Genomic DNA, 13,846 nt, shown 5'->3' with positions numbered 1-13,846 from the left:
TTGCCAGTGTGCCACGTGGGTGTGTAGATCCACAGTTAATGTGAAAACATGAATGGCCGTCTCTTGAACCAGTATTTGGTTTGTCCTTTCTGTAGAAACATGGGAGACTCCATGGAAGAGGACTCCCTCTGTACATCGATATAGACAGCTCATCCTAAGGTAAGAGAACAATTCTTATTTTCATGTATAGACCAAGTAAACATAGTTATGACTGTTATATAGCCTATATCTCTGCCACTGGATGCACTTAAATCCTACACACTGGACACTGGATGTGCAGCTGGTAGTGGTGGAGCTATTTTAATGTTTTAATATACGGCTGTGTAGCTTGGGAATTCCTCCTTGTTATAAATAAAGTCTTATCTTAATCAATAAGAATATATCATAATGCATTAGTTGATTTATATCTTGTATTAATGATCTGAATACACAATATGCATCCCTCTAAGATATGAAGTAGAATTAAGCATAAAATGGAAACACTTCTGTAAAGTAAAAGTACCTCAAATAATACTCGAGCACAGTACTCGAGTAAATGCACTGATTTGCTTTATTTCAGACTCCCATTAACCCTTGAAACCCGGATAGACACCACTTTTCCTGTGCTACATTTAGATGCCTTTAAAAAGTATTTAAACCTTTGAACTTTGAGCAAATTGGTTTGGTTTCTTTTAAAAACATGGGGAAAAAAGAAATCAAACCAATTTGCTCTGGTTTCAAAGGATAATGTAACCAGCTGTCACCTGCACTCCAGTATTGTACAGTCCATCTAATGTATTTTTGTCATATTTACACTGAATAGAGTCACATCCCAATGAGCATCCTGTTACGTTGCCATCGTGTTGTTCACCTTTAAGCTGAAAGCAAACTTGAACAGTATAAAATAAATTTGTGTCCCATGTGAAGTTGAAGAAAATGATGAATCCAGAGAAAACAAGAGAGTATCGTTCATTCAGACATTAAGAACCCATTGAGCTCCTGAATCGTCAGCTTCCTGTTCACTTATACTTCTATACCTCAAAGAGCGAGTGATAACCAGCCACCAGCTCTGTCAGTGCCTTGGCATTACTCCACCAGGAGTCTCTCTGTTGAGCTGTAGGTGGCTCTCCCTGTTATTCCAGGCTTTTCGTGCCTCCGTTTGATCCTCTATTTATCACCCAACACAGTGATTAAATGTCTAAGTCAACTGCCAGCCCTTTCCTTTTGTGATTGCATGGCAGCAGCACATTTTTCACATGCTTCGCTCCAGTGTCAACAGCACGCCACCTGTTTTACACCCAATTACTGTACAACAGATCCCAAACACTCCCTGCTCCCTGCAAAAGCCCTCCCTCCCAAAAACACAGACATCAGGACAGGAGTGTTGTATCTGACAACACACTTAGCAACGCACAAGAGTTGTCGAAAAGTGGCATTAATTACACAGTTGAGATAGTGGTATTTGCAGAACACAGGTGCTCAAATCACCATAGCTGTAAATAACTTAATGACTTGAAGATGGAGTTTAAGCAGCAGTGGGCTGCTCGTCTCTTGCATTTAGTTTTAAACTCAGGACAGACTGAAGTATTTATTGATGAGACAAACTTGAGACTAATAGCCACAATGGCTTGAAGATAAAATGCTTTCAATGCGCTTGTTGTGATTAAAGACATCACAGATGTTAGTATGCTATATAAATCCACAGTGGGTCTTCTTTTACTGTTTGACATAAGAGAGTCAAGGTTTAAAGCATTTAAAACAATTTGGCATTCACTAGCAGTTCAAAAGTCAGACTTTGAAACCTAGGCAAATCAATAAGTCATGGCCAAAAAATAAGTAAAAACTTAATATAGTAAAATAGTAACTGCTTACTGTAAAAAATAACAATAATTCTGTTAACTAATTTAAAAAATGTAAACATGAAAATAATAAATATAGTTTTTCCCTTTTTAAATTATTTTTATTTATTTATTTTTTTAATCTACTAATTTCTTGTAATTTGTGGAACATTTCTTTTTTTCCCTTCTTTTTTTCACCATATTTTGGGAAAAAATACATATGCTCAGGGTTTCATAGGTTTAAATACTTATATGAAAAGTGTGTGAAAGCAGCACTAGAAAAGTGATGTTGCTTCAGGTTTCAAAGGGTTAAAGCATAAAAGTTTCTCCTTTACTCAAAGTCTGTGAAGAGTACTTCGGAAGAACATCAAAGATGATTCAGCACCATAATAATCCACCGCCTTATTGGAAAATGTCGTCAAAACTTAAATTGAATGAACCAAGCTTTAAGGAAGGGCTGTCTGACAGAGCTGTTTCTCAAAAATAACATAAACCCAGAAAGTGTTTTTGAGCGCCACGACAGCTGCACACAGAAGCATATTCATAAAATGCTTGCTTTGCGTTCCATGTATATCATGTTCGGGGATTTGCGGGGAGAGTTAAAACGCTTGCATGTAAAGGCAGTTACGTTGGCAGGTCATTTAAGCATGGCACGCTGGGCACAGACACGTAGGTTGAGGGCAACGCTGGGAGTTTGTGTTGTTTTTAACACACAGGAACGTAGACCTGGACGTGTGGCACTGGGCTGCGGTCTGCGGGAAGGTGAAGAACCAAACATCTTTCTCAGAGCGAATGCTGTACAATCTTAGAATGGCACCGAGGTCCAATAAATCACCATGTTCCTCTGTGAACCTCAAACTGTGCCGAGGGGTGTGAATGAGTTCTTTGATAAGAGAGCAGTCTGAGAGCGAGGCCTGCACTGGTTGTGGTGGTGATGAGGGGGGCTCCGCACAAACTGTGGGGCTAACTGCAGCTCTTTGTGATGCCTTCAGGGCATCTGCAGGATCTGAGAGGTCCCAGCTGACCCTGAGCGGGGCTGTGAGTGCACATCATTGACCTTTTGACCCTGAAGGGAGAAGTGAAGAAAAGGAGTAGAGGGGGGTTAAAGATGGTGCGCAGTCTAGGAGAGAGTACAAAGTGGACCATTTGGCAGCCAGAAAAAATGTGCAACTCTCACAATGAATGGAGAGTTGGGGGAAGATAATAACAATAACAAGAAGTTACGTTTGCAATCATCCATCATTGTGAGACAAAAGATGAAACATGAGTTACACTAAGCTTTGCTCAGACATCTGCAGCCCACAGACAGATTACAAAGCACAAAGACTTGCTTACAGTAATAAAAATAAGGGAAGTTGGACCTGAGAGGCAAAATGGAGAAGGGGGAATGGGGGAGGCAGAGCATAGTGGTTAGAGAAAGAAAAATAATCAAGGAATTACCATGCTATTATCATACATCATCTTTCTGCTTTTTGGCCCCCTTTAATTTAGTGTTTTTTCCTTTTTATTTAAACAATTTTAGAGAAATGGAAAGGTAAAACTAGTCAGTAATTCACAAGAAAATGTGTTTGTCCAAGAAGTACAAAATGTTGTTGTATTACAGTTATAATGGTTAATTTATAGAACAACTTTACTGTGGAAATTTTAACCTGGCTGATTGCAGAGGGGAAGATAAAGAGGCTGTTGTTGATTTATGTTTTCTGATTGTTTTGATTTGTTTTGTTTTATTCAGATTTTTTTATTTAGACTTTTTCTTTTCTATTTGATTGGTGCGTATGGTGAACACTGGGGCAGAAAGTTTGAATATTCATGTTTAATATTAAGTTTATAGATAAAATTTGAAAAGGGGAGTAGACCTTGATAAGCATTCATGTCTTCCTACTCCCCTTTGTACATGAAACACTGTTGTTGTTTACTGAATATGTTTGCTGTGTATTATTTTTTGTTTTCATTCTATTATTCTATATATTTTAAATCTTTAATTTTCTAACATTTTCTACATAAAATCTAATTGTATTTATGAAATTTAACTCTGAATATAAAAAAAACATTTTAAGTATAAATGTATTAATATTTATTTTGCAAACCACAGTTTAAATTCAGAAATAGTCCAAAGCAAATACAAAAGAAACTGTTTGTAACTTAGATTCAGTGCAAGGGAGACCTGGGAATTAAATTTGCATAATATTTAAGGTGTACTAAAGTCTATGGAAACTGTGTTTCATGTGGCCAGTTACAAATAGATACATACTTACAGTAATTGAATTTACCCTAACCATTCCCATTAAGTTCAATTGCAAAGTTAGTCTTTAGTCCTTTCAGTGGATTCCGTGAAAAGAAAATTTCTTAAAACATATAGAAAATTGTCACCCATTCTAATTTATTTTTAACAAACATTCTTTCACAGTGCATAAACATGATGCTTGAGTCTGAAAATGTGAACAGAAAAGTGATAAAAAATATTCTGTGTATGGCTCAAATCAGATAAAATAATATAAAACTCTTTTATTGAAGCAAATCACTGAAGATTCTAACATGTTTCTTATTTCATAGATTAAATATACGGTACCCTCTACCCTCTCTCTGGTCCAAATCGACCATTTCTCCTTAGAGGGATGCCTTGCTATTTTTACCACAGCATCTCAATGCCTGGAATCATATAAAACTTCTTATTACTAGAATTTGAATAATAGTTGCAGCCATGTTAGTGATATCTTTGTTAAAAAGGAGGTATCACTACTTTTTATTCACATCAGTCACTCAGGAAACAGAAACTTGGCAGAAAGAAGAGAAAAACAGGTGAGCTACAAATTCAAAAGACTAATATATACGTTAGCAACATGCCATGACTTTATTAAAGCACTTATCTTGACGGCCTGTTGCGCAGTGCTGCAACATGAGCCAGTGCAAATTAACCACAATGCAGAGATTGTTACTTACTACAACCTGAAGCTGGGGATGAATGGCCTTTTTGTAACACACATTTGCCCACTCAAGGCTGTAGTCTGCCATTAAATAACACAGAATGACTTTTCTTGGCAAATAACATGTTTTCTTTTTCTTAACTTGTATATGGAGCTGTTGTAAGGGCATTTAAAAGCTGCCAGGAAAAGGTTTTATCTGATTGATAAGCATAAAGATAAATGCTTTCCTACACTGCAGCCTGGTCATTCTGTCTGGAAAGGGTGAAACCGAACCATTCACAGCAATAAACCCCTCCCCTTACATACTGTATCACGACTGTACAGAAATAAAACACAACAAAAGACAATAACTTGTTTGACTGATACTGCTGCGGATATAATGTAGGAATGGTGGTTTTGGCTGCAATAAACTGATTCAGTGGATGGAAATTCGGTTTTACACGTCCATATCAGTGTAAATTAACACTGCTATCACCAGTTTGATGTTAAGTGCAACTAATCAGAAAAGGCATATCAGTCTGACCCTCCAATGGGAAGGACAGAACACTTCCTGGCAGCACTCGGCAAGGCAGCGACTGCACCAAACCACAAATAATAGAAGTTAATTCCACAGACCAAAGTCATGAGCAATAAAAGCTGAAGGTCTGGAAATTTACCTGCACTGGAATGGCTAATATAAAACTATAATTAAGTTGGTCTGCCACAAATGTCGTCAAGGTTACTCCAGTGTTTTTTTTTTCAAACAAGGATCCAGATTTAGTACATTAAGTGTCAGACTGGGGCCCAGGCCCATTCAAGGGCTTTGTCAATAAATAGAGTCATTATGAGGCTGCAGCTTTGGTTGATGGAAATCCTTTCATTCACAGCAGGAGCTGTATCTTAGTCAAAACCAACACTGCCCTCTGGTGGCAGCAGAGGAACAGTACAGCACTTAACTTGATTATCAGGAAAGCATGCAATACTTCACTTAACCACCAGAGTATACTACATGTCAAGATTTACTCAAGTTTAAGAGCCGTGTCCTCATGTCATCCCACAAAGCTGACACTAACCTGTAATTGAGATATAAAAAAGCTCCAAAAAAGAAAGACTCCCTCTGGTGATGATGAATTAGCGCAGCAGCAGTCATCAGATTCATTTTCTTTTTTCGGTGAATGTGCTCCAATAGATAGACTACAGAGTATGCTGAGTTACATACAAAAAAAACCCCTGTCCTGGACAAAGTGTATAAATGTGCTGCAGAATGGAGTTAACTGAATCCCTACCTGTTGGAATGTTAATCCTTAAATCATTATTGTGGACTGCAAATGGCTTTCCTAAAATCCCCTCAAAAGACTTTTCGGGGCGGTGAAATTAAAGCTGGTTCTAGTGTTGATTGTGCTGCTATTTACCCAGGCGCTAAATGACTCTGACTGTGTCTAATTCAATATATAAACACTTAACCAGCTTCTCAAGTGGCTGTTCCTGCACTGTAGCATGCGGAGAAAGCAAGCAGGGATTTTTAGCGTAGCTTTCACCTACCAAGAGTGAAAATTCAGCCCTGATTGAACACACTCTGACTGGTTACTCTTTGCATTTTTGTATGTCTTTGTGTGACTGTGCCTTTATAGTTATTTTGTGCATTTTGCCACATAATGAATTGTACCAAAATTTCAAGCAAATGTTACCAAGGTGCACTTTGAGAGGTGGATAGGTCTATAGGACTGCAACTGGACTGGATTCCTTCATTACCAGTAAAGATGAGTTGTGGTGCAAAAAATAAAGACAAACTCAACAATGAAGTCTTTTTGCAGAAATCATGACTCGTTTACTCAAAATAATCCACAGACCTTGTTGTGAGCAGTTTCATGCAGGAACTATTTTATTTCTACCAAACTATACCCGCCAATCAAATTACTGCGCTGTCAGTTAATGTTACAGCTCAGCCGAGTAGGATGCCATTAATGATTACATTTCACTCTGTCATGAGCATGAGCTTTTGTCCATATCGATGCACACCTCCTTTTGCAAGGTGGTAAATTGGTGGGTGTAAAGTATAAAGAAAATAGTTCCTACATGAAACTGATCACAACAAGGTCTGTGGATTATCTTTAGTAACTGGGTCATAATTTCTTTGATTGGTAAGAGACGTTAATGTTGTTTTTCATATGCATTTTTTTGGCGCTTTTAAGCACCACAAGCTGAGTGCCATCGGGTTCCATTATATTTGAGTAAAGGCAGACATCTCTGTGGCTGATATCTCCAACAATCTGCAACTCACACAGTCTAGATTGATAAAGGTAGGAGGACATTTTTTTATTTTTTTTATTTGGGGGGTGAACTGTCCATGAAAGGAGAACCTCACATGATTCTTTGAGGTTCTTAATATCTTAATTCGAGTCCGAGACCCCCACAGCCCACAATGTCTTGTCTCTGCTCAATAAGAGTCCCTTTGAACCTGTGCACAATCTCAGCCAGTGAGGAAACTAAAGTGAGGCGACAGTCTGTTGAGAGAGGTGGTCATCATGAAAGGAGAGGGACTGAAGCAGGTCTGATGCAAAGCAGGGTCATTTGTGACTCACTCTGTCCTTTAAGTTCACATATTAAATGTGTGTGTTTATCAAAAGAACTGATGCCATTGCAAAGTATGCAACTGCTGGGTTCCCCACATAAAGATAAAGCCATAAACTCATTTGCAACTTAATGATCTATAAAGCAGAGGCTTTATGATGGAATTTCATTACTTCATTAGCCGACTACCGTGCTTTATTACGAAGAGAAAGAAAGCAATTAAAGTAAAGCAACATAATTCTCTTGCATGGTTAGCTTCAGCTGAGACACTAGTATCAGCTCGGTCTTGGCAGCACCAAGGGGTCCTTGACAAGGAGTTTTCAAACAAGTGAGGAGCACTTTATTTGCCCCATTATCTCACTCCATAAATTTCATTGGAGTGAATTCGAGTGAACTGGACTTACACTGATGGATGGGCTGCTTTGCTGTCATTGGTTTGTATCTTATATTTTTCTTATTTTTAAAGACATTAATGGAGTCATTTTCTTCTGAGTGATACTCTCTTGGATTAGTGATCTAATAGGTCAGTAACATGGATGCATAATTAGATCTGGATACCAATCTCATGCATGGCGCCTATTCAGTCCATGAAAATTGTTCACCTTGTGCATGTGCCCAAAACCTTTCTAGCTTCTGGGTTCACATCCTGGATATGTGGCCCTCAATCGCTTTTCTCGGCTTGAGGAAAGTGACAGCTAGTTGTGCAGTGATTTGGTTGACGGGTGTAGTTTGGTAGAAAGAAAATAGTTTGGTAGAAAGAAAATAGTTCCTACATGAAACTCCTCACAACAAAGTCTGTGGATTATCTTGCGTAACCGAGCCTTGAATCAAAAATTCATGATAGAAAGAGTCATAATTTAACTTGTTGTTTTACAGGTGCCTCTTTTATAATGGTGGTCTATGGGGAAACTGCTTTTTCAGCCACAGAGGATTTTTGTTTGTTTGCTGCAACTGAGTGCCCCAGGGATGATGTTTTTCTGTAGGCCACTGCCCTGTAGCATTGCCCTGTGTCATCAAAAAGCCTATGTGATTTTTCCATTGGATTTTGGATCATGGCAGAAAGTAAGCTCTGTGGCAAACAAACATTTATGATACTTACATGTTTTGTTCAGCAAGATAATCCTCACAAATGAACACCACTTTCAGGATTTTTGAAACCTGAATGCAATCACTCGTAAAGCCGTGTTTGGCGTGGCTTGGTGTGTGTCTTTCTGTAGTCTCCTTAAGCCACTTGTTTTTAGACACATAAAACCTTAACAATTCACAAGTGGGGAGAAAAACCCTCGATATTCTCTTCAGCCTGTGTTAACCACATACCTTATTTCAGGCTTCTAAAAATGTATATATAATGTACACATACACACAATCACACACACACACACACACACACACACACACACACACACATATATATAATTGCAACTTGTTCCTTTTTTTTTGTTTTTTTTTTAAACTTCTTTAGGATGATTTTTAGGAGAAGTGTTTTGTTTTTAGACTTTTTTCTGTCTTGGGTACTTTTACTTTTAATACTAAAAGTAAGTACTTTCCCTGACTAAATTTACTTAGTTTTACTAAAATTGTCAATGCAGGACTTTTACTTGTAACGGAGTATTTTCACAGTGTGGTATTAGTACTTTTACTAAAGGATCTGCATACTTCCTCCACCACTGGACATATATACATATGCAGTATATTTATTTTTCTATATCTATGGTCAGAAGTGTCAAAATGAAAGGAGATTATGACAATAATCACGGAAGTACAGTAATACCTCCTTCAAATTAAAAGGATGATACAAAAGTAAGTATTTTAGTGCAATTCAGATAGTGTACCTTTAATTTCCTGCATTGGCTTTTCACCAGTATTTACCAGCAATTTGAATCAAGTATAGATCGTCTGTATGATCGTGAAAACTATTTGGCTGAGCGTGTGAGTTGATGTCTTTCCGCGAAACCTATCGCGGCAGTTTTATGCTGAAAGGGGACTCTGGAAGTCGTCGCGTGCTCTATGGCTAATTTGACACTGGTCCTCCTCTGCGTTTAGGCTGTTAGGAGGCTGGATTAGGATGAAGATTTCAGGAGTCACATGGACTCAACTTTCTAACTGCTGTCCACTTGTTGCACACTCTTCAGTCACGCTCCGTGGGAAGCTGTCTCGCGCTGTTGTGTAGTTTTCATTTTCAACTCGCTTTTTTGTGTTACTTTTTTGTTGTTGTTGTTGTTTTTATCCGATATTGTTTTAATACTTTCCGTGGACTTCCATTGAAGACAGCAGTTGCCCCTTCAATGTTGACCATGCTGCAAACTTTACATAACTGAAACCTGTTCTGTGATGTGAAACTTTCGCCGAAGGAGATACGTTTTTTTGTATTAACCCTTTCACAATGACTGAGGAGAGCAGGAGTGAGCACAGAGCTGAAAGCGGGAAGGACTTGGAGAAACAGCTCCGGTTACGAGTGTGCGTCCTAAATGAACTTCTAAAGACTGAACGGGATTATGTTGGGACACTAGAGTTTCTCTCGGTAAGTTTTGTGAATCATTTAAACCAGAAAACTGAAAACAAAAGTGCACATTTCACTCCAGAAAATGAACCCCCGAAGCAAACAAACAAACAAAAACAGCCAGCCTGTTTAGTATTCATGGTGCATCAGACTCCAGCGCAAGATCTCGTCCAGTGAGTGTTAATAACCTGTGCAAACTCCCCTGCATGCTGCTGCTACTTTTAATAAAGTGGTCAGGATGTGTGACATCAGACTCAACTTTTACCTGTAAACACTCTGAAACCAACCGTTTGATGGAGATATTAACTTTTCAGATTGCAAGTGTGAAATTGGGATAGCAGGCACAAAGAGGCATGGCACAGCTTTGGTTCTTGCACAGCCAGTGTGATGTTTAATCCTCTTCTCAGTCTGCTCATAGGCTGTTAGAGGCTCATAGTGGTTTGTCTGATCCGGAACTGTTTTGAGTTATTTTGGGGCACTTGGGTATTTAAAATAAAATAAAATGCAGATAAAGCAAAAATCACAGCAAAATCTGCTGTTATCTGACATTTATTTAGTGTTTACTGTGTCGTGAAACTTAAGTTGCAGTGTTGTACCCACCTTTACAGTCATCCCATGTTAGAAAGAAAATGTTAATCTAAAGGAGCAAAAGAGCTGAAATTTATCAGAGACACTTCTTTAATGACATCCGTGTGTCTGTCCTCCCTATCTTTGTCACACTGTGCTGCATCACTATTCCATCCGCATGATTGCCCCACTTCCCACACGGCACTGAAAATACACTATGAGTGTATTTTTGCTGCTTCCTTTGCCAACTTCTGATCAAATCCAGAAGTGTGTGGAGTTCTGCCAAGGACGGCACAGGTGGACTCAAATGAAAACCACTGGAGCCGCCGCTCAGCTGGCAACACACATCTCCGGCTGCACACTGAGCGTAACGCTCGGTTGCTGCAGCCCAGGAAAGATGTGCTTTCAGCTTAACAGCGTTACATGAAATAAAACCTAATCTCAAAGACAGGATGGAGGGGAAACATTGGAGATGTCCTCTGTTTAAACCAGAAAGTTGTCACTTTGCTGTTTGAGATCAAGTCTTATTTTACAAATAAATCTGTGGCTGCTGAGGATGTTAAAACACTGATATGATGTGATCTGGACTGCATGTTTGGATGGTTTTCACCAGCAGTTTCAGCTTCTCCATGCGATGGGAACTTTGCAGGGAAGTCAGGTCGTGTTGTGTGTCATTAAGAGTGCTATTTCCCAGACCACATGTATGAATGCGTACACCCTGACCTCCCTCCCACTTCCCAGATGTTTCCAATGGAGGACACAGGGACCAGGGTGGGGATGGAGGAGCACTATCTGGCCTTTCTTAGAAGTGGCATCAGTGGAGAAATGGAGGAGGCGATTACATGAGGGAATGTGTCCTCTGTCCTGGTAATGGCGGTGGGGCGGGGGGTTCAGGGAATGCAGCCACCCCTCCTTTATCTCCCCTGTGGTGCTGGAACTGGGATTCATTTCAGAGAAGTGACTGATACTTACAAGGCAACTCTGTTCTGGCCTGGGAGTGTCAGGATGGATGCATCAGATTGAGATCTGACAGGGAAAGATTTAGCTGCGTGTCGGAGCTGGCTGATGATAATAAAGAAGCTAGAAAGTGAGAGAAAAAGACAAAGAGTTGCTATTATCTGCTGTCTTATCGTCTTGGAGGTCTTGGGGAAGATACTCAGGATGATCAAAGACAGACCCACTGGGGAGAGGGGTCATAATGCAGACTTTCATCTGATCACACACAAACGCACACTTGCCTCCCCCGCTTCCTGTGCCGCCACGCTATGACCGGTTACAAACCACACAAGTTTGTGTGTGTCTAGAGGTCACAATGGAGGACAACTCGCCCCCCCCGTGTGACTCCCTGGTGGGTTAATCCAGCAGACTCCGAGTACCAACAGGGAGAGAATCGAACAGGATATTGCTGGAGGGGAGAAGGGAAAAGGGTAGAGGCGATCATTCTGTAGATACTGCCAGGAGGGTGAAGGGTAGGGGGGAGTCTCTGCAAGTGGCTGGGCTTGGTGCCTTCCCTTGTAAACCATATTTCCTGGAGGAGGAATTCCTCTGAGGTTAGGAAATGCTAGGGAACAATGAGGCTCCGGTCGGTAGCCAAAGTTGAACTGTAGAGCAGAGATTGTTGCTGCTGATCCGTGGGACCCAAACACAATGCACCTCACTCATACATTACTGTTAAGGTAGAGGAAAACAACATGGACGATTGGAGCAATTTGTCCCAGCACAGTGCCAGCCTATTGTGTTGCTGTGCCTCCTGGGAAAATATGCAGCTTGCATCTTGAAGGTGTCATTATTTGGAAATCTAAATTTGACTTTATTTGGATTAAAGCACCACTGCTTAAACTGTGTACACTGAACTTCCACAGTAGTCCGACAGTGAGAGGAAGACTCTGGGGAAGCTGTTTGAAATATCTCAGGCCTATCTTACATAATGAACAATTATAGCTGGAGATAGTGGGCGGCGGTGGACATTGGTGTTTATCTTGGACAGCTATGAGCCAATAAAATGACAGTCATTCTTAGAAATGTCTCAATGAGGGGAACAAATCAAGACGTAATGTAAACAGTCATTATAATGAGGTCTGAACCTTTCTCCGGCTTTTTTTTTAGTCACAGTGTCAACTGAAATACTTTACATACACTCTGACATTGTACGCTGTTGATAGAGAGACAGTGAAAGCCATTTACTTGCATGATAAGCACTTAGGAGGGAGAATGCAAAAAGGGACAAAGGAGGAAATCTTTCATGTCCTGATTCTGGAGGGAGATCTGAGCCACAAGTTAGCTTAATATATTCCAAAGAGCTTTGCAGTGTATTAAGTGGTCCCTCAGCTGCTGCCTTCCTCTCCCCCCAAAAAGCCTGTTGAACTATGAAGCAGCCACCGAGTGTAATGTTTAAAACATTCTTAATCCCCTGCTTAAATTGAAATTAAATAGATGTGGTTAGAGACACTGATGCTGTGGAATCTCTTCACATGCTTGTCATTTCTTAAAGGGACCGTCTACCCTAAAAACTAGATTTCCTCTTACCTGACGGTTTTCTTTTATCAATCTAGATTGTTTTGGTGAAAGTTAATGAAAGGTGGAGAAATTGGATGTAGCAATGTCTCCATTCTCTGGAATATAATGGTACTAAATGGCACTCGGTTTGTGGTGCTCAAAGCACAAACCAGATACAGTCAAAACTCAACAGCGATGTCTCTTTCTAGAAATCATGACCTGGTTATTAAAGATAATCCACAGACCTTGTTGTAAGCAGTCTGATGTATGAGTTAGAGCTGTCCTGAATACCAGTTTTTGGCAGTTTTTGGGGCAGTAACAGACAAGAGGACATTTTTTAAAACATCAGCTTTAACCGAAGCACCTAATAAAAAGGTAAAATAAGGTGACAATGAGCCACTTTTAAGCATGCAGGTTGCAGCAACAGCCATTATAGCAAAAAAAAAAGAAAAAAGTTTGTGAGACATTTTTCAGGTGATTTGCAAAGCTCATTGTGAATCTGTGTAATGCCGGTTTTCTTTTGCTTATATGGCATGCAACTTTTTGGGTGTCATCTTTGTAAATTTGTAAAGTATTCCACACATTTGACTTTTTGACAATATCAGTGTTTCTGTTATCTGTTAGTCTGTCACAGGTGGTCAAACTGTCACAAAACAAGGCCTATCACCAAGTTTAAAAGTCCTTGTCTTAGAATAACTAAGTAATGTTGATGCTTAATGAATTATGTTGGATTACTGTTTCTTTATTTATGGGCTATTTTGATGATTTTGATATATACATATATATATATATATATATATATATATATATATATATATATATATAAGAGAATTGGAATACTGATTTGGACATTGATTACTATGACAGGGACTGATGCTTTGAAGCATTTGAATCAGCCTTTGTAGGAACTATTTTCTCTCTACTGCACTGCACCCCCCAACCATATCACCACACAGAAGAAAGTTTGCAAAATGTGTGTTTTTTAAATTTAG

General features: G+C 39.5%; 1 protein-coding gene across 1 annotated transcript in view; it reads left to right on the top strand.

Annotated features, from left to right (window-relative positions):
* Positions 1 to 9,330: 9,330 nt before the first annotated feature.
* Positions 9,331 to 13,846, top strand: part of prex2 (phosphatidylinositol-3,4,5-trisphosphate-dependent Rac exchange factor 2) — a 127,478-nt gene continuing 122,962 nt past the window's right edge. The window contains exon 1 of the mRNA XM_042510369.2: positions 9,331 to 9,812. Coding sequence (XP_042366303.1) covers positions 9,675 to 9,812 — 138 coding nt within the window. The 5' untranslated portion in view covers positions 9,331 to 9,674. The remainder of the gene's footprint in view (positions 9,813 to 13,846) is intronic.

This window comes from Plectropomus leopardus, chromosome 21, assembly GCF_026936395.1.
Source record: "Plectropomus leopardus strain MGB_pleo_1.0 chromosome 21, ASM2693639v1, whole genome shotgun sequence".
Taxonomy (NCBI): domain Eukaryota; kingdom Metazoa; phylum Chordata; class Actinopteri; order Perciformes; family Serranidae; genus Plectropomus; species Plectropomus leopardus.
Note: the sequence above shows the minus strand (reverse complement) of the source record. Positions and strands in the feature narration are given on the sequence as shown.